At 39.5% G+C, this 20,986-nt stretch overlaps 1 protein-coding gene across 2 annotated transcripts in view; it reads left to right on the top strand.

Annotated features, from left to right (window-relative positions):
• Positions 1-20,986, top strand: part of lpp (LIM domain containing preferred translocation partner in lipoma) — a 259,259-nt gene that overhangs the window by 189,253 nt on the left and 49,020 nt on the right. For both annotated transcript variants that reach the window (XM_074668419.1, XM_074668420.1), the window contains one exon: positions 19,762-19,931. In XM_074668419.1, coding sequence (XP_074524520.1) covers positions 19,762-19,931 — 170 coding nt within the window. The remainder of the gene's footprint in view (positions 1-19,761; positions 19,932-20,986) is intronic.

The following is a 20,986-nucleotide window of genomic DNA, read 5'->3' as shown; positions in this document are numbered from 1 at the left end:
GTGATCTGAGATGACTCTGCTGTATAGAATTAAGAAAAAAGTGTGCAATTTTAATATCCAATCAATATTTATACAGGGTGTTTTTCCAGAGGGGTTTTGGAGCGGAGCCATAAATGTTTTTGTAATATCATTATCACACAGTAGACAGAGAAAGAAAGAAAGGAGGTGACTGGAAATCAGAGGAGGGGTTCAGCAAGGCGTACTGTACTCCACGCAAGACTCAGAGCTGTCAGGAAAGCCTCTCCTCCTGATCTGAGCTAGCCTTTGTGTTTGTGATTAGAGCCCAAGAAGAAAAGGAAGCCATTGCCATTTTTCCTCATAATGTCAGCTGGAGAAGCCCTCATAATTTATAAGACACCTCGCATGAAATGTTCATGAGGAATCTTGGAAGAGACACAAATGACAGTGTAGCTCCAGTAACAGCACAGGCCAGAGGAGTCAGAGCAGATCAGCTGAGGTAATTGGGTCAGCGAAAAGTTTAGGTTCACACAGAGCTGCTTCCGTTTCTTTCCACCACGAGCGAGCTAGCGAGCGTAATAACTTAATGTATCAAGCTTCCAGTTTAGACAGCTTTGTGCATTGTCTAAGATGCTCTGGTGGAAATCATTTGCATATTACTGAGGTCGCCCTCAGCAACCTCTCAGGAGTTTGCTTTTAGATGTGTCTCTGCATGTCATAACAAGTAGGATGTGTGTCAGAGAAAACCTTTCTGCTGGTTTAAAAAGACGCTCCCTACCCCTCTCCCCCTCCTCCTCCTCCTCCTCCTCCTCCACCCCTCAACCCTGTTTCCCCTCCTCGCTCCACCTCCACACGCTCTAAACGCCTTTGGCCAAGCGTCTGCCCTAATGGAGAGCAATTTTCTATTAAGTCTGTGAAGGTGTGCTGATGGAGTCACTCTCATTAAGTGTGTATACAGAGAGGAAACAAAAGCTGCTGTTATCATTCAGGTACAACACGATGATACATGTGCATCTGTGAGTGCTATCACGCATTAAATGCAGTAGCAGAATGACCCACAAAAACAAACCAGACCATCAACGAGAGTTTGATTTTATCTTATGTTTTTATCTATTTATATTTTTATGTCTGTAGCTTCTCAAAAGAGTCTTTGTCTCACATTTTCCACTGCAAAAATTTACAAGGAGTGATACGAAGAGAACAGTGTGAGATCTGTTGACATGCAGAGGTACTGCTCTTTCCTCTGGCTCAACAAAATCATCTCACTTAAAGCTGTAAACAGAAAGTTAATCATAACAAAACTATAAAATCCTTAATAGACCAAAATCAAATCCAATGTGTGCATCTTTTTTGTGAAATCTAGGCCTCTGATTACAGTCATCTGACTTTAACCCAAACTAATCTGATTTTAAGATTTTTGGGTCAATGACACACTATCTGAATTAGACTACATCAGAGCCGCGCCCTCTTTTCCTGTAGCACAGCTGACTGCTGGGCAACAAGTGTGTGTAAAAACATCTTCAGCAATAAAATGTTTTTTAAAAGTTTACATAATTTGTTTTGACCTGAGCTGGTAAACAAGATAGATTTCTGTGAAGTGACTGCTGGATTTTAGCAGTCAGTCGCATTCACATTTCAGCCATGTTTAATACACATTTAGTTTGTATCACAGAAATAGTTTTGATTATCTTATTTTCAATGTAAAGAAAGTCTTTCTGGAGCCTCACTAAGGGAATGAAACAATGCTCATTCTAGAGGTGAAGTGTTAGATTGCTTTCCCTGAAGCATGTGTAAAATTGAGACATGACTAGTCACAGTCTGTCAACATGTGGACATTGCTCAGACTCATAGACTGTATTAAAAGTGGACAGTGTGGCGCCGCCGTTTATCATTGTACGGTTTTGAAGCCAAAATTCCCCCGTCCCAGGAGCCGCCATTGAAGCTGTTGTGCAGCCAGAGTCTGTGAAGTAGAGACTGTGAGGGATTCTGGGAGAATCTGAGTGGAGCTGAGTGACAAAAATAATAACTATTTCTTTTATTTTGAGAATCTAATCACCAGGGATAGACCGATTATTGGGGCCGATATTTGGCATTTTGAGGCATATCGGCATCTGCCTTTTTTTTTTAATCCAACGGCCGATATGAAACAAATTTAAAACTCTTTAGTTGCGGCTCTCAGTCCCCAGTCCCCAGCACTGTCCTACCCACAGCACCGTCTGATTGGTTACAAACAGAGCCATGGGTTGGGTAACAGCCAATAAGCAGTGCAGTTATTACAGTTATTGCAGTTACATTGAAATTATGGAAAACTTTATTTACTGTGAAAAACTTTAGCTATTTATTTTTTTTAAGTTTTGATTTAACTTAATAAAACATGCTGCTAAGCCTGGGAGCTGTTTAATAAACTCATGCTGAAAGGGATTTGAATGAAGTTATGTTTTGGAGTTTGTATTGTTCAAAGTTTTGACACCAGTATTTGCACTTTGACTGCAGATAAACATCCTCTTCAAATATCGGTTATCAGCCTCCTTGACTTCCCACTAATCAGTATCAGTCTCGGCCCCGGTAAAATCAATATCTGTCTATCTCTACTAATCATTTCCTGACTCTACCTCCTGACTTATTTTAACAGTCCCAAAAAAAAAAAACAAGAACTCAGCTGTCAATTATCGTTGAATGTGACGTTCAGCCTTGTTTTTAGCTTCTAAAAACTAATGAAAATGAAACTTTTCAGAAAAAAAAGAGGACTGGGATACAAGACAGCGAAATGATATCTTCAAATCACCACAACAATAGGATGTGAGAAACATTTCTACGAAGTGCATTCGTTCTTTAAAGTTTGACCACAGCCCATCTGGAATGACTGGAGAGACAGATTTTTTGACCCATACTACAGCCAGCCACCAGGGGGAGCAGTGTTTGTGGCAACCTCAGTTTGAGCCGAGCAAGATGACGTCCACTTTTTTTACAGTCTATGCTCAGATCTGAGTCTAAGTTCCAGTTTCATCCACATTCTTGTGATGATCTGGATTCTACAAAAATGCTCAGTATGTGAAGCGGTTGCTCGCTGACATCAGTGTGATTAGCAGCACGTGTATGCTTAGCTTATAGCTTAAACTTGGAGGTCATTCAGTGAAAGTTATTTTCTGTTTTGCTCAAATAGCATGTTACTTTGACTGGTTCATTGATCTGTCAGGGAGTTGTGTTTTTTAAATGAGAAATAAGCTCTCCTAAGCACATTGGTGTTGTTATTGTTCATTCAAGTGGCTTAATTAAGAAAAGGGGATTGGAGCACAAACGTGACTACTTTGGGAGTTGTTAACACTCACAGCTCTAGTTGTCACTGTCAATATGATGTTAGATCTAATGTGTAGATGCCAAAACTTTATATGAAATATTTAAAATTTTCTGAAGGATTGTAAAGCTAGAGTGAAATGAATAAAGGAGTGTTGGGTTGGAGCTTTTCAGATGTTTCATTACTGTCAGAGTTTGAATCATCCCTCTGACTGAGAATAGTTATTTATGCTGACTGGGCAATTTTGTAACTACCCTTTAACTTTGTTTGAACACATCTCCTCTCACCCTGTTTGCCGACAATACCATAACGACCTAATCTAAATCCACACATGTTACTCAGCTCTGTATTCACTCAACAGAGTTAATTTAAGATCATTTGTTTAATTAATGAACAAATTCTTTGATAAAATATTTTTCAGTTGTTAGAAGAACAGAAATGATTGTTTAGTATATTTTCATGAACACGTATCTCTCCATTCAGAAGCTTTTTTATCATATTGTTGTTGGAGTCCACCTCTCCCTCTGGGAATCCAAACTCTCCACCTCTACCTGAGGGATTCACTTAAATAAAACATACATGTTATTAATTTTTAAATATTTCAAATGTAATTTCATTGATATCAGTTGAACTCTTCACTCTTCACTCTCCTGCTGAGTCACAGTTATAGCTGATGCTAACCCAACGTTTCCGTCTGCATCTGCTTCACATTAACAGCATTCAGCTGGCCAGAAAGACGGTGGCCTCTGCCGGGAAGCAATCCCACACATTAAAACTGACACAGCTCGTTAAACATACACAATCACAACAGCAGCATGAAATCAGATCATGGATGAAATTTATCCAATCACTTTGTTAATGTTCCAGCATGAATTGGCTCACATGTAAACACACAGATCACTGGCTGTCTGATGTCTCGCTTTTAAAGTAACGTCACAGGATCTTTATACGGAGTACTATTATAGCTCAAAATCAGTAGATCAAATCATGTTAGTAACTCTGTCCGCAGCTTCTAATGTGTCAGACCAATGCAAACATCACCTTTTACCTCCCTGTTACCAGAATAAAGTGGTAGTATCAGGTGAATTAAGTTGTAACTTTATGAGAAACAGTTATAAATCTAAGACCATAAGAGCAGCCAGCTGCTTGCCCTAACATTAGGAACATGTGGCTTAATCCTCAATCAGTGAAGGAACTGTAGTTGGTGACTTCTGCACAGACTATGAAATGAAAAAAAAATGGAAAAATGACATAAAGGTTAAAAAAGAGCTTTGTCATATGTACTCTAATAACTCCCAAGGGTTGAAATTTTTAGTTGCAAAGTATTTCAACAGGTAAGGCAAGGCAAGGCAGGTTTATCTATAAAGCAAATTTTAGCATGCCAATTCAAAGTGCTTTCCAGACAGAACAAATTAAAAGTAAAAACAATTAAAATTCAATTAAAATTAAAAAGCAGATTAAAATGAATAAGATACAATAGAAAATAAGATTGAAAGAAAAAAGTTAAAACAGATTTTAAAACAGAGTTTAAAATAAGAGGGTTTTTTTTGTTTGTTTGTTTGTTTGTTTGTTTTAAGAAAAGTAATTAAAATGATTTGTTAAAATGCTCTTACAGATGTGAAAAGGTGAGTTTAACCTGGATTTAAAGGAGCTCAGAGTTTCAGCAGACCTGATGTTTTCTGGCAGTTTGTTCCAGATATTTGGAGCATAGAAGCTGAATGCTGCCTCAGGTGCCCATTAAAAGGTTACCTTTAGGTTTCATGGGTAATGAACACTGCAATTGAGCACAATTACCTTTAGTAAATGTAATACTTTAATCCTATCAATCAATCAATCCTATGAATTTGGTTTTTGCTATTTTTTTCTCTCCTATAAAACCCCCATAATACAACTTAACTCTCAAAATTTCATTCTTATTCATCCTTAATGTTATCATTGTTGTATTATTCACTTACTCTGCAGTAATTCTAAAGCAAACTAGGGCTCTTCTTTTCCTCAAGGTCTATCATATCTAATCTTAAGACACAGAAATGGTTTGATATGATTTAATATCATACCTATACTATTTGCACCCAAAGTTAAATACACGTTTCATTCCATAGCTCTTTCAGCTCTTTATCTTTGCAGTTAAGACAGAAATTTTAAGCCCACCTTCTTTTATGCTGTTTTGGTTTTTCTGACCTGAGGCAAATCTCTCCGTTGGGTAAATGGACCAGATGTGTCAGAGAAACGAGCTCTGCAATGGTTCAAAGGCCAGAGCTGTAAATGCTCATTCTTAAAGAGGCCATGAGTGGACACTATGTACGTTTACATGCAGCTTAAGGAATCAGACTATGAGCTTTGTCAGCATGATATCAGACTAATAAGATGCATGTAAACAGCTTAGTCAGACCAAGAACAGACTGAGCGGATATCAATCAACACACATAGATTATTCCATTGCTTTTGGACTGCAGTTGGATACAGTAGGATTTGGCAGGTTTCAGTATGCCTTGGTATCCTGTGTGAGCAAATTTCCTTCAGAAGAGGAAGTAGATGGTGATCAATAGGGTTGCTGCTAGGAATGCACTGATCCAACTTTTCTGGTCCCTATACCGATACCTGGGCTTTGGGTATCAACTAATACCGACCCTGATCCAATACCAGTGTTAAACAATAACCTGCATGCTCTACTGTGGGACAAGACTGGTAATAAAGGAATTACTGAAGTTAATATTTGTTTAAACTTTAAGTGTTTAAATGTTTGACAGCAGTTTGGTTCAAAAAATGCTTCAGAATTTGCAGAAATAGCTACTTGATTGCAAAATTTTATACCTTGTAGATGAAATCATAGTTTGGCCTTGGTCCCCAGTTTGGACCAATTCTTTCCCACTGATACCCGATCCAGCTTTGAGGGTTTGGATCAGCGCCAATACCTGATACCAAGATTGGATTGGTGCATCCCTAGTTGCTGCGCTAAAACACAACAAAAAAAACACCTAGTAAGCTAAGTAAGAAACATAAAGAGCTACAGCTGCATCCATCTCCGCCATTGTGATTGGAACGTTTCTACCTCTACAAGTGAATTGACACAGTGGCACCTATCGAAGCGAGGCACCAAAAGTCTGATTCTCTTTTCTGCATGTATACCCCGCAGAGACGATCCCCCACAGTGACTTTACAATGGAGCTATGACCTTAAATGGACCACTGCGTGGATACAACATACTGTTTAGTTTGTGATTTCACTATGTGAGCGCTTGGTGTAAACAACCCTGTGACTCTGCATTCAGAGATGTCACCCATACCCAGGACATTTTAAGGTTTTGTATTGATTCTTTGTCCAAGTATTGCTGGCTCAGACTATCACAAACAAAAATCACCTTAAACTTTGTTCACCATAAATTGCTCTAATTTCAACGATTAACATAAAAACAAACCTGGTAGCAATCATTAAGAATGAAACAATTTTGATAATTAATAATCATTTTTGATAAAATATTAATTAAAGTCTTAAAATTTCGGACCACCTAATATGACCTCACAGCAGTATTTAACAAAGCCTTCTTATTTATATTTTTCCTACAAATCCTACAAAATAGCAGAATTAAGACTTCAGTGTTGGTCCGAGCTGGCAGCTTTTAGTTTAAGCAGCTCTTTTCTTTTTTTCTTTTTTTTTTTTTTTTTATTCCTGGCAGTAATTTACTCACAGGTCCTTTAGCTCCAAGGGCCTGTTTCCTCGTTCACAATCAGAGGATTTCCTCCAATCACAGGCGCTAAGTGTCGCCTCTTTGTTGTGCTTGGCTGTACTCTGTGTTTATGTGTATGTTTCTGAAATCTCTATGAAGCATAAGAGCATAATGCCGTGGAAACAGGTCAGCTACCACCCAGGGGCGGGGGGTGGGGGTGGGGGGGCACAATATGAGGCAGTCTGGTGACATGGCAACTAGTCCAAAGCCCATGCATCACCATACCACCTACAGTGGATTATAATGTACGACTGCAAAAGACTAGATTATACAACACAATGGGCACGGATGATCCGTTATAGCTGCCTTTTTATAAGCTCGATGCCATATGTGTGTCAGTGTGAGGCTGCGGATTTGACTTCCGAGACCCTTTTTTTTTTCACATGTATATATTGTTTGAATTTGTCACATCGGTGAAATTCTCCAAAACCCTCCAGCTTTCCAGTCTAAACTGTCCGTAAATCAGTTCTTTTATGAATGAGATCCCAGCAGTTTTCTGCGGTGTCATCATCCCACTTGTAATTGGTCACGTGGTGTTTTCAATACTTAATGATATTGTTTCTATTTAAAGCAGTGAGGGCAGTTTCAGAAGGCTTGAAGTGGTTTTCCAGCTCAGTTTATGGGTCTGTCTTTGTCGTTTTTTCTCTCATTATCTTGTCCCAGCACTGCCGCTGACCTCGCTACGCTGCTTTCTAGTTTCTCAGCTGATGCAGTGTGCCAGCATGGGGCTTCTCTTCCCCGCGACAGAAGCCCGCTTTTTGGCAGCGGTTCACGTGAGGTGACCAACCCCCTCCCCCTTCTCCCCATCCTCTCCCTCTCCCTCCCCTTCCTCCCCCGCCAGGCTCGGCGCTTGCTATCCTGCCTCGTTGAGACAGCTCCACTGAGGCTTGCAAGATCAGCTGCCGTGCGAGCCCAGCTGAGGCTTCCGGGCACTCACGTTGCTAGATTTCATTTGTGAGTGAGCGTTTGACCTCAGGAATGAGTAGACATCCGCATGCTCATGCACGCAAACGCAGACATAGTTGCAAGCACACGGGTGCGCACGGATAAACAGAATAAAAACACACAGACATCTTTGAGTCTGCTGCGCACACACACACTCACCTGTTCCCCCTCTTTTTCTCTCCTTCACCCCACTCTGCCCCACGCTCGCTCCCTGGCACCCCTCCACGTCGCTCCTGCCAACCTGCTTCTAAAACATGTAACCTACACTCAGCGCCCCTCGTTCAGCCGCCGCGGGCCCTGACAGGCCGAGCTGTAATGCTTAGTGGCACGGGCTCGCCTCTCCTCCATCCTCTACCATCGCCGCAGCAGTTCTGCAGATTGCTATTTGCTGACATTGGGAATGAGATTAAAGGCAGGGGTTAGGAAAGAGGCATTCAGAGATTGAAATGCAGTGATGACAGCTATTTCTCCCCGTCATCCTAAGGCAACCGAAGGCCACAGCATTGTCAGGCTGCACGGAGGGCAATCTGAAGCAACAAAGTAGATTAACCTAAAGGGGAGAGATGAAACAGCGCACAAATCGGGGCCTGTGGGTGTTGGGTCGCTGGCAGTAACACTCCTAATGTGTTCGACAGACTTATTTGCTGCTGTTAACCACTCGTTGACCTATTGTTTATGTCTTTAATTAAGTGTGAAGAACTTAGCACAACTCTGTACCCTCCATTTCTCCACCTTTCTGTAGGACGCCGCAGTAAATAAACCCTGCATGAGATGATGAAACAGCAGTGTGAAGTAGAGCAGGATAATTTGTTATAAGCTCTTTTCTAAAGTAATGTTTTACATAATGCATTTGAGCATTGCTGGTGTTGAATATACCGAACCACAACATGTGCAGGAGCTGTATGTGTTTTTGTGTTTTTACCTCCATACCTATCAGATATTTAAATCCGAGCACGAAACTTTAGTTGAAGTCCCAAAATGGATTTTGTGCTTCTTTTATTAGTTTTGGATCCGAGCTACAGTTGCCGGCTTTGCCTTTGGGGTTTTGCAAGGGTTGCACCAGCAGAATCGTATTCTTTAGTAACATAGTGTGAAAAGTTTGGTCTCCCACTATAAAAAAGTTCCTTGCGATCCTTCTTTACATGCACGATCTTTGATTTCTGACGATGTAAGATCAAATTGAGCTGCAAGTGTGCTCCCTCTCTGCCTTTCATGCCGCTTCAATATCACGGCGTGAAAAAACAAAGAAGGCAAAGACTGAGGGAAATCTGAAGCGTTCTGCCACTCAACATCCCCCATTCCCAAACAACGGCGTCTCACTGCCACTACAAATACATTAGAAATCAATTATTTATGGAACAGAGTCAGGGCCTCTTTAATCTTTTCCTTTTATCCAATTAAATTGTCTAACCATTCTGAGCCTCTATAGCTCACAGGGAATGTGCTTCTTTAAAAACAGAGAAGAAGAAGAAAAGATTCTCTCTTCAGTCCTCCTTTTGACTTTCCATGTAAGAGAGAAGAGACACTTCTGAGGGTTGAGGAATGAAAGGAAAGAAAGTGAGTAAAGTGTAAATGAACTCCCCCTCCCGCCCCGTCACCATTGCATTGGTTCTACAGGAACTATTTGAAGTTTTGATATTAAGACTCTGGTTCCATTCCCCGCGCAAAGGGACGCTGGGGAGCGGTGAGGCCTTTCATGATTCCTTTATGCCCAGCTGAAATAGTTCGAAAGTATTTGCGATCATCTCCACAGGGGTAAATACGATGTTGCTTCAATTGCTGTCCTGTATTATTCAAGAAGTCAATTGAAGTGGTGTCTCAAAATTGAAAATGCTTACTTCTGATGCAGACGTGTGAAATTATTGATGTGAAGCATTGTAAAACACTCGGCACTTCTCTCCATTATCATACAGTAAGACTGTCAGAGGAGAAAAGTTAGAGACGCAGTAAAGAGCCTCACATTTTCACACTGTGTGGAATCATTTCTGGGCCTGACAATGAAAACCATAAAAGCCGAAGAATGAATTACAGATAAATGCATCACTAAACGAACAACTCTGAAACACAAGGACTCAAAGATGATGTTTTATGCGTTCTGTACAAGTTGAGGGACGACTTACGGCTGAAATGTAACATTAAACTTAAAATTTCACAGAAATAATACCAATACTGTCAACAAACCAGATCAGCGAGGAATCACAGAGGAAAAAAAAACATTTTACTGTGGCTGAAATTCCCACACAGCATTAGTTTTAAACAGTGACTGTGGTGTATTACATGCAGGGGCATATCTTGTCTTTTTGGGGGCAAGGGTGGCCCAGTGTGGGCACCAACCAGTGATGTCAGGAATGTGCTGCTAAGTAACACCTTACCCTGATTTGACAACTTTTTTCAGTAACGACTAATTTAAAGTGTTACTATTTCCAATTCATCACGTTTTCAGTGTTAGAATAACTCAGGTGTAATAGCAGCCGGGGACACAAAGGTAAACAACAGAGGGGGAGAGGAGAGATGCGTGTTTTCTAGCTGTAAACACAGTCACTGTTTTGAGTTTGTGTCAGCTATAGATTACAATATTACAGTTCATTGTTCACTCTGTGCTGGCAGTGTGCTTAAGATCTTTGACTGAAACATTTAGGAATCTATCACAGAGAGATCAGCGCATTGCGGCCATAAACGCCTGAGAAGTTGTTTGACTTTTACCTGGGGGCAAGGTGAGTCCTGTCTTTCACTGTGACTCCCTCTATTCCATGAGCTGAACACTCCGTTTGGCATAAAACCATCCGTTGAGGAGCAGAACAACATAACGTAGTCTACAACAAGGCACCCGGTGGCAAGCAGGGGCGTGCCCAGACTTTTTAGACTGGGGTGCCCCGAGCAGGGTACTGAGGATTATGTGAGCCCACACTCCAGCAACATTTATTTTTGCTTATTTTATTACAAATACAGGATCAACAGACTGCAGCTTTAACAAAAAAAAAAAAAAAAAAGGAATGATAAAATCAAAGTAAACTAAAACAAAGTGTTTCATAAATAATTAAAATCTAAAATTTAACTGAACAGTGCTGTAGTGCACCAAAAAAAAAAACAAAAAAAAAACATTTCTGTTCAGTTGTATTTTAAAATTCAAATTGTATAAATGAATTATTATTTTTTAAATAGTAAAATACACATTTCACTAATACCAGTGTCTGCATGTTACTTTAATACAAAACATGTAGACCCATATTATTATTCATTTTAAATCGCAATCACACAATTTTATCAAATCATGCACCTACAGGTGTTGTTGGCAGCTGCTGAATGTAACTAATTAAGTAACTTGTAATCTAACTGAGTTGTTTTTAAAATCAAGTAATCTGTAGTTAGTTAGTTAGTTTATTTTCCAGTCATTGTACAATCAAATACACTTATATATATATATGTATATATATATATATATATATATATATATATATATATATATATATATATATATATATATATATATATATATATATATATATATATATATGTGTGTATATATATATATATATATATATATATATATATATATATATATATATATATATATATATATATATATATATATATATATATATATAAACACATGTAGATCCGCCCACATATACACGTATTCACACACATATACAAACATACACATAACCGTGTGCAGATCAATGTACTTGGTAGTGCCGACCGAAAGGGAAAATCAAGTAATCAGTAAAGTAACTAAGTAACTTTTTAAAGGAGTAATTAGTAATGGGATAACTTAGTCAATGCAACTGTAGCAACACTGGCACCAACATATTCAAGGTTGAACACACACCCAAGATTATGAGGCAACTTCATTATCTTGACTTTTTTTCTTTCTAAGAAAACATCTTTAATGGGCTGTAATGATGAAATAGACATGTTGAATTTCATAGACATGGATTTTTCACAATTATATTTCACAAAATGTAGTCATGTGTTTAAATTAAGCCAGTACAGCATCTGTTTTCTGATACCATCTATCTGGTTTTGGACACACCTTCAGTAACACCCTCACAGACACTTAAGGGCGACCTTTTCAGGGGCCATCCTCGGACATTACACTCCGTTACACCATATTTCTTGGATGTTTCACGCTTGTTTAATGCCTCTGCTGCTTTGATGGCTCTCCTCTTTAAAAAGGCATCATAACCCCGTCTCAGTTGTTAGTTAGCTTGCCTGCTTTTGAGCAGGTTTGTTCACTGGGCCTCCCTGTGCTTCTCAGTCACACACTTCTGTGATTCTCCTTGCCATCCTAGAAATGAGTGAAGCCTGACCTTAGTCAGGAAAAGAAGAACACTGACTTTACAGAGAAGTGGTGCCATTATACTGAAGATTGATTTTCAATAAAACCCCGATATTAAGTTGATTCTACATTTTTCAGATGTATTTAAAGGATGAACAAAAATAACCTTAGGTCATTATAGCACTTAAAGCTCCTCTAAGGAGTTTGATACTGAAAAGTGACAACACAGATCACATTTTTAACTGTTGAAATTTTCTTTTAAAATATATATGAGATGATATTTTAAAGAAACAGTGTGAAATATGGCTGTATGTTTTAGTCATTGCTGCTCATTCTTGCTGTCTTGAGTCTGACTTAGAGACTCAAGTTTCATTGATTGAGTAAACAGATCATATCAGACCACGGTTTTAATTCAGCTGTTTTCAAATAATAGTACACAATGATTTATTTTTAGTAAATTCTGACATATTGGTCACACAGAAACGGTCTGATGTGGGATTTAAAAAATATAGAAGATATTAGAAAATGGAAGATATACTTTTATTAATCTCCTTGGGGGAAATTCTGTTTTTACACTCAGAATCATGCCATATATACACACACATGCACAAACAGCACTTCTGCACAGAAACATGCACTGAATACAGAGGTCAGAGTGATGGTGCTCCACTCTGGAGCACACCTGAGCCATCAGGGGGTTTGGTGCCTTGCTCAAGGGACAGTGCTGAGGAATGTAAGCCAACACCTCCCCAGCTATCAGCCCAATTCCTAGTCATGGTCCGCGCCTGGGCTTGAACCAGATGTGGACCATGTGAATGTATGAATGTATGAATTAATGTCCTCTTACGAGTCCCATATTTGCATCAAATCAGCTTTATTTGTGTAATAGTGCAGCTTTTTCTAGTACAAAACATTTTATCATGTTACGCTTGTAACCCTGCGAGCTGGTGCCACAGAAGCTGAGCCCCGCTGATGGTAACGTTGATAGATGTGAGTTACAGAACCTCAACCAGCCACTGAGACATGCATTGTCAACCTTCACTGGTGGCTTTATGTCTTGAATTCAGAAGTCTTCTCAACCAAACAAACACTCAACAAGCTTTATTTACTCATGGGTTTATCACTGTTTTATTCTAATGAATAACTGAGCTGATAGGGGAGTAAAGCTGTTGAGGCTGCGCTGCCAGCCTGGGACACTTCACTTTATTTTGAGCAGCCTTTGGCAGCAGAGCAACCGCTGGATTTGTCGAGCAGCATTTTCAGGGTAAAACAACAGATGACCCCTCCCTGCATTATATATTAGTGCACTGGTTTACTGTAAAAGACCCATTTAGGTGCTGTTCACACGACAACGGTTTTAGATTGAAACGCAAACGTTTTGTTGCATTTCAGCCTCTCGTTTATATGGAAATAGTGTTCAGCCGACCTAAAATGCAAACTTTTGAAAACAGCCTCCAGAGTGGGAATTTTCTGAAATGCTGCCGTCACCTTTGCTGTGTAAACAGTAAGCCGAACCTGTTTTCAGTGGAAACATTAATGACCATAACCAGCTCAACTCTATTTCAATGGAGATCTACCAAAAGCGGCCTCTGGACAAGACAGTTATAGCACCACCTACAGGCCTGGCATGCTTACTACAGCGTTTTCAGTGCATCAGTGTTAACGTGTAAACACAGAATTTTTTTCACTGCGTTTTCGTGTTTTCAGATGAAACATTGTCATGTAAACGTGGTCTTAGACTCCCTTTACGTACAAAAATGTATTTATCCTTTTAAGACAATGTTTTTCAAAATTTTATGATAACAGCAAACTCAAAAACAAACATGGCGACTGGGGAGGAGGTATTGCTAATGTATCTCATGCATAGCGTTTGCGTTGGTTCGAAAGACTTTTAAATACATTGTGAAAGTTCAACCATTGTTATTTTTTTCTTCGTATCTCACTACAGCTATCGAGTAGTAACAGCAACACTGCCCCCACAGATTTCTGATGGTACTGCCAGAAATATTTGGTCCATAGCCCTAAGCTTCATGGAAACGTGCAGAAATAGAGACAAAATGAATGCAGAAGGCTCCGTCTGTATCCGTATCTGTATTAAATGCTGAGCATAAAGAGGTCTTAAGAGTCACTTTTGAGTGAGGCTCTTTAAAAAAGGTTATCTGGTTTCAAATCCTGAAACTGTTTAGTAGATGTAAGCAGGTTTTTAGAGTGCAGAGAGACACAAAACAGTCCATGTAAAGATAAAATTTTGATTGTCAAGAAATTTAAGTTTATAATTTGTTTCTCTCATGGATGCTGAAGAGCCAGGTGATGAGTGAGAAAAGTCTCTTGTCATTTTTTTCTGTTAATCTTTGTTTTTAAAGACTGAATCAGAAATCTGTCATAATTGGACCTCATTGCATTGTAAATGTTTAATAAGCCTTTGATAGTCCTAGTCTAAAGAGGTATCATTCCAGTTTCATTGAGTCGCCTGGTGTAATCTGCTATGATAAACGTGTTTACATGTTGGTCAGTGTGTAGAGAGGAAGGAGGAGGAGGGAGCGCTGTGCTGTATAGAGGCTGGCAGTGAAGCGGCTCAGATCTGCGTCTCTTTGTTGCTCGATGATGTGAGCTCATGTGTGGGCTGCTGATGTGTGTGAGCAGCATGCCGTGACATGTCTGTGGGAATGCATACAGTATGTGATACATGTGTCTGCGTTTGTATATGTACCCGTCTACATGTGTGGCATGTGGATGTCTGACGCAAAGAGATTTATTCCTCATCGTGTGTGTGTGTGTGTGTGTTTGCGTGCGTGCGTGCGTGTGTGTACTGTACACACAGCCGAGCTCAAATAGCTCCTGAGGGCCCTCGCGATCACAGACTGCCAAAAGGAAAAGGATTTCCGAGAGGTTTCCTTCTCGCTATTTAAAGTGGGAGCCCTGTGGGACATGTTTGGCATTCTCATCCACTCACTGAAGATGGCCTGTGATCTGAAGCCACTAACAGGCTCGGCATGCTCCGTCTCTGTCTCTGCCTTTCTCTTTCCCTCTGGCTCTCTGAAGTGATTACCCTGCTTGTGATTCCACTGACACCCACATGTCCCCCCGAGACGTGCCTTCACTAGTTTGTTTAATCTGCCTCCTCGTACAGTAGGTAACGCAGCCATAATTGAGGTGTGGATGGAGCTGTGGGAACAGATGAAACCAATAGCAGTTTTATGAAAACCTGTCTGTGCTACGAGTCGCTTTGGATGACAAGCAGTCGCTAAATTAGCGCACAAATGTTGTCATCTAATAGTCTTTAACAGAAATCTGTCAGCTCCTTCTTCCCTAATGTGTCCCCAGTTGATACATGATGACTTCTTTACAAAACGAATCACAAATATTCATCTTCTGTTCAGGATTTTGACATGTTGCTGGAAAAAGTTGTGGATCCAGGCGTTCATTTAAGAACTTTTCCCAGTTTCCAGTCGGCTGACAATGAGATAATGAGTTATCTGAGATTAGAAAACCATTAATGGGGCCTTGCAGTCAAGCAGATATTTGATCTCCGCAACATATGACTTCCAAAAGTTGTTGCTGATACCTGAGACAGATTCTGCTTTACACTGCGTCTGAATTTTTTGATATGAAAACTGAAAGTGGAACTGTGAAAATGCAAGCATCAGATACTCTATCTCCCCCCGGTTAGTGTCTCGCCTCTGTCTGTAACATGCTTGAACCGCTCTGTTCAGAAACATACAGTGTCAATCAAAGCCCAAATCAGCCTTTAGATGAAACGCCGAGGAAAAAAACGAAGAGGAACCAAAACGATCCGAACAACTGAACTTGAATTAATTTAATAACGTGTATCAGACTTCCTCTGTGAGATTGCATCTGTCCTCAGATGTGTAAAAAATAAAACATTCTCAGATATCTTTTTAAAGCCTATTATTGTAAGATACCAGTAATTAAATTGACAGTGTTATTAATTGGGTTGAAGATAAGTTGCATTGAGTCGAGGACATCTTAAACTCAATTAAAGATATCTCTAAGTCAATTAAAGATATTCAAATGCCATGTCCCGCAGTATGCAATCAGGCTCTTTCTGGAGCAATAATATCACTTCACTTGTGCCCCCTTTTACAAAGACTTCGTTGTACTTCTAAAGTTTTCTTTTTATCACTCAAAGCCTGATTTTTTTTTTGGAATAGATGTCGTCCATGTCACACTTTGGGGATGTGTATAGTTCCTTTAATGTCGCATAATTATAGTATTTAATCCTTCCTTATCCAGTGTTTGAAATAGAAATGAAGATTAGGCACTTCTGACATCAGAAACAGAGAAGCTTTAAAGGCACCGCTCTGAATTTTAGGGATGAGTTAATGTGACTTTTTGCATCAGGAGCTGCTCGGCTCATGAACACTGTGGTGGAAAAGACTGGAGTAGCCGTTCGGGTGGGAACGGAAACAAAAGCAGTGACTGATGGTTTCTGCTGTATGGTGGGACTTATCAGAGTATTAGTGCATTGGCATGACTCATACAGTCACCTGTGGGAAGTTTTTGCATTGTACGGCTCTGTGGAAGGAGAGGAGTCAAACAAGCCTAAGAGAGAATAAAAACTAGGAATGATCAATAAAACTATAAATATCAACACACCTGTTCATCAAATCACACACCTGTTCATCAAATCACCTGGTTGTTAAATGAATGACACTTTAGTATTTGACACTCTTTCGCTGCTATAGATGATCAAGGGGCGTCATCCAGCCCCTGTGAAACCTGAGCCACATTTAGGATCCAGATTATACGTTTCTTATCAAGCCAAATGTCATCTGATACGTCTTTATTTACAAAGGACTGGTAACATATACCTCAATTAACTTGGCCTGTTATCATTTTAACAAGCAAAAATCTGGAACTTGGCCAACAGTTTTGTTAAGTCATTGTTTTATCTCAGTACAAGCAAGGAATTAACCACTTACTGTCTGAAATAATCAACAGTTGTAAAAAATAGATTGTTTTTTATGTGTTTTTGCATTCTCACAGTTTTTTAAATTATATATATATATATATATATATATATATATATATATATATATATATATATATATATATATATATATATATATATATATATATATATATATATATGTATGTATATATATATATATATATATATATATATACATATATAGACATGAGAAGTTCATCCCCTGAACAATAGATTGTGACCATAGACTGTAAAAAAAATGGACGTCCGCTTGCTCGGCTCAAAGTGAGGTCTACCCCCCCCTGGTGGCTGGCTGCAGTATAGGTTTAAAAATCTGGCTGTCCAGCCATTCCAGATGGGCTGTGGTCAAACTTTAGAAAATTAATACTCCTGGTAGAAATGTTTCTCACGTCCAATTGGTGAGGTGATTTGAAGATATCATTTGGTTGTCTTGTGTTCAAGTCCTCTTTTTTCTGAAAAGTTTAGTTTTCATTAGTTTTACGAGGTTAAAAACCAGGCTTTACGTAACGTGTAACGATGATTGACAGATGCCGTTCTTGTGTATTTTTTTCGGGGATCGTAAAATATGTTGGGAGGTAGAGTCAGGAAGTGATTAGACTCTCGAAAGAAAAAAAAAAAAAAAAAAAATTGTCACCCAGCTCCATTCAGATTCTTCCAGAATCCCTCATCGTCTCTACTGCGCAGACTCTGGCTGCACAACTGCTACAATGGCGGCGCCTGAGACGGCGGTATTTTAGCTTCTAAACCGTACAATGATAAATACAGTCTATGATTGTGACACAGTGGATCTGATATGATTTTTGGTTTGAACAGAATAGGAATCAATAGATAATAATGAGATACAAAGGCTATTTCAGCTGAATCAAGACCTGACAGGGTAGGTCACAAATTTGCAACAACAGGCATCAAGCGGTTTAACAAGATTACATCAACTGGTTGTTTCTGAGGTCATTGGATGAGTGAAAATTTAAAAGTGGACTTGAGCCAAAGGACAGCCTGAAAATGTTAACAATGAATCTGAAACTTTTTTATTAATCTAGTTTTCAAGATGCAGTATCTCGTTTTAAACTCCCAACACATTGTAAAGGCTGTGTATGTAAATACAGGGTGATCATAAAGTCTCGATGCAATCTTTAACACGTACTTCAAAGATCTTTTTTAACTAATTTAACAGGGGGGCTAATTTTGTTGGAGATCACTAAAAGGCTTTCCCTACATGATCAATGTTGGTGAATGACTTCCCGACTTAGTTCTGTATAGGGCTGGGTACCTTTCACATTTCAAACAATACAGTACAGATGTACCAAGTACCTGGCAATTAGTATTGGTACTCAACGGGACCAATTTTTTGTACTTTTTGTGTGTTAATGTGATGATTAATATTAATTTGTTTGGTAATAAAATCTCAAAGTTTTTCAATCAGACCTCTACTTCTACTTCTACTTCTACATTCTACTTCTTAATATATTCTTGCAGTGCTGTGTTCAAGTCCAGCATGGAAAATCGCCTTCTCCTCAAATCCCTCACAGTCACAAGGATGTGTTCAGGTACCCAAACATAGTACCTTTTGATTTTACATGAATCGGTACTCGGTTCTACAGACAGAAATTGGTGGGTACCTAAAATAGTACCTAAAAAAGTACCTAATTTAGTACCAATCCCTAGTTTGTGTAGTTTCTCTGAGTCTGAGTCCTCTGATTTTGTTTCAGTCAACCGTGACACACGTTGTGCCTTTTGCTTGGAGCAGTGTTTATTTCACAGTACCTCTTTTATCCTGAAACCTTAAAATACACGAGTGCAATGTGATTAAAAACTAACTTCTGAGTAAATAGAACAACAGTATCTCATCAGTTTCCTTTAAGAAATATTAAATCGTAAAGAGACTTAATACACACCTTGCACATGTAACACAAAGTGAATCTGTGAAATAGGAAAACTCAAAGATTAAACTTGAGATTCAGAAATAAGAGATGAAACTGAAATCCTTTTCAAACACTTTTCATAAGTAATTCCATCCAAACAGAGCCGTGATGTATTTAGATTATTCATTGAGTTCAACCTGCTTTTGCTCTCCATACAGACCGTTTTCCAGTGACTGGACCATCAGACCTCAAACATAAACCAGCACACGTCAAATACTTAAACCTGTCTGCCTCAGCTACTGATATCACATCTGAGGATCTAAATAATCCCTTCAGCTGCTCTCGATTTCCCCGACAGATATCAGTCATGAAAAATCTTCCAAGTAATGATGAAGATTTTGATTATTTTATCACAGTTTATAGAAACTCACAGAAGTATCTGAACACAAAGTTTTCATCCTCAGTGCTTCTGGGTTGAAGAAGTTGTTTCAGTGTCCTACATGGGTGTGTTATCAGGTCAGGCTGTTTACTGTCATCAGATTATGGGAAAGGACCAGGAGCAGTCACTCAGCCCTCTTACATAACTGTACATTATCTGATAGTTTTCCATCTCTGAAGCATTTTTTGTGGACCAGGATGTGACTGTTTCCTGGGGAATATCTGATTTTTAATATCTGTTGAGCTCCAGTGATAGTGTCCTCTGTCTCCTCTGCCCCTCCTCAGGGCGCTGCGCCAGCTGTGGAGAGAACGTGGTGGGTGAAGGCACCGGCTGCACCGCCATGGACCAGGTCTTCCATGTGGACTGCTTCGTCTGCATGACCTGCAGCACCAAGCTGCGTGGCAAGCCTTTCTTCGCTGTGGAGAAGAAGGCGTACTGTGAGCCCTGCTACGTGGTGAGTTTACTTCTTTTTTCAGCTCATCTGGCTCCATCACCTCATCCTGTCTCTCTCTGGTTATTTATGTGTCCATGTTTCATAAGTGCACATTATGATATCAGGGGGTTGGTACTACGGCTGCCTTGTGCCAGGAATGTTCATATATTTCCCCTTCAGGCGACCACATTTCATGTCTACAAACCTCGGCATGCTGCCACCGCGCACCATACACATTTTCATTTCCTCTTTTTTTGTTTCTGTTTGTTTTTTTGTTTTGTTGCTCTTTAAACCACCTTTCTTTCTCTGAAAATTCTTTCTTGGAGTTACTCAAAGTTAGACTTCAGTCACCTATTCACACATTTTCCTCGAACATTACACTCAAAGTTGGAAACCATGACTGCATGAAAATATGAAGGTGTTTCTTCCTCCTCTCTGTGGACAAAAGTGAGGCAAAAATAACTTTTCAGATGTTTGCTGATATCTGCATCCCACCACTTCCAGGAACCAAAACACAAATTTAACCCTCTGTAAACATCACATCACAGCAGAAGAGACACCTGCACAGGTTTGAAGAGGATCCTTCACACTTACAGAAACAATGACTCTTGTGTTCAGGTTGATGGTGTTTCCTCTCACACTTCCTTCACTTCTCAGTTCATCTGTCAAACAAAACATGTGAGAGAAAATAGCACATTGACACAGATAAGTGTAATTTGACATAACTGAAATGACAAAAAGCAAATTTGGGACAGAAATCTTTGACACGTATTATGAAGTTAAAAATTGTGCAATGTCCCATCTGTCCCATCATACAGGCTTTATGAACTATACTGCAGCCAGTCAGGAGGGGGGGCTCTAAATCTTTTGGCTCCACTTTTGAGAAGCTGTTGTCTTGTCCATTATTTTAAGAGGCATATATCGAGAAGCTGAAATGTTAACACAGTATGAACAAGTAGGAGACAAAAAGAATCAATCAAACTGTCATCGCTGTGATCAGTCAATCCCTTCCTAAGAAGTGAAGATCAAAATCATGGTCATAATGAGGGGCTGGTGTGGCCTAGCAGTAAGGGTCC

The sequence above is a fragment of the Halichoeres trimaculatus genome, unplaced genomic scaffold, assembly GCF_033239565.1.
Source record: "Halichoeres trimaculatus isolate MK-OKI-2021-1 unplaced genomic scaffold, fHalTri1.1 fHalTri1_scaffold_4, whole genome shotgun sequence".
Taxonomy (NCBI): Eukaryota; Metazoa; Chordata; class Actinopteri; order Labriformes; family Labridae; genus Halichoeres; species Halichoeres trimaculatus.
The sequence above is the reverse complement of the archived record's forward strand: the minus strand, read 5'-3'. Positions and strand labels throughout refer to the sequence as shown.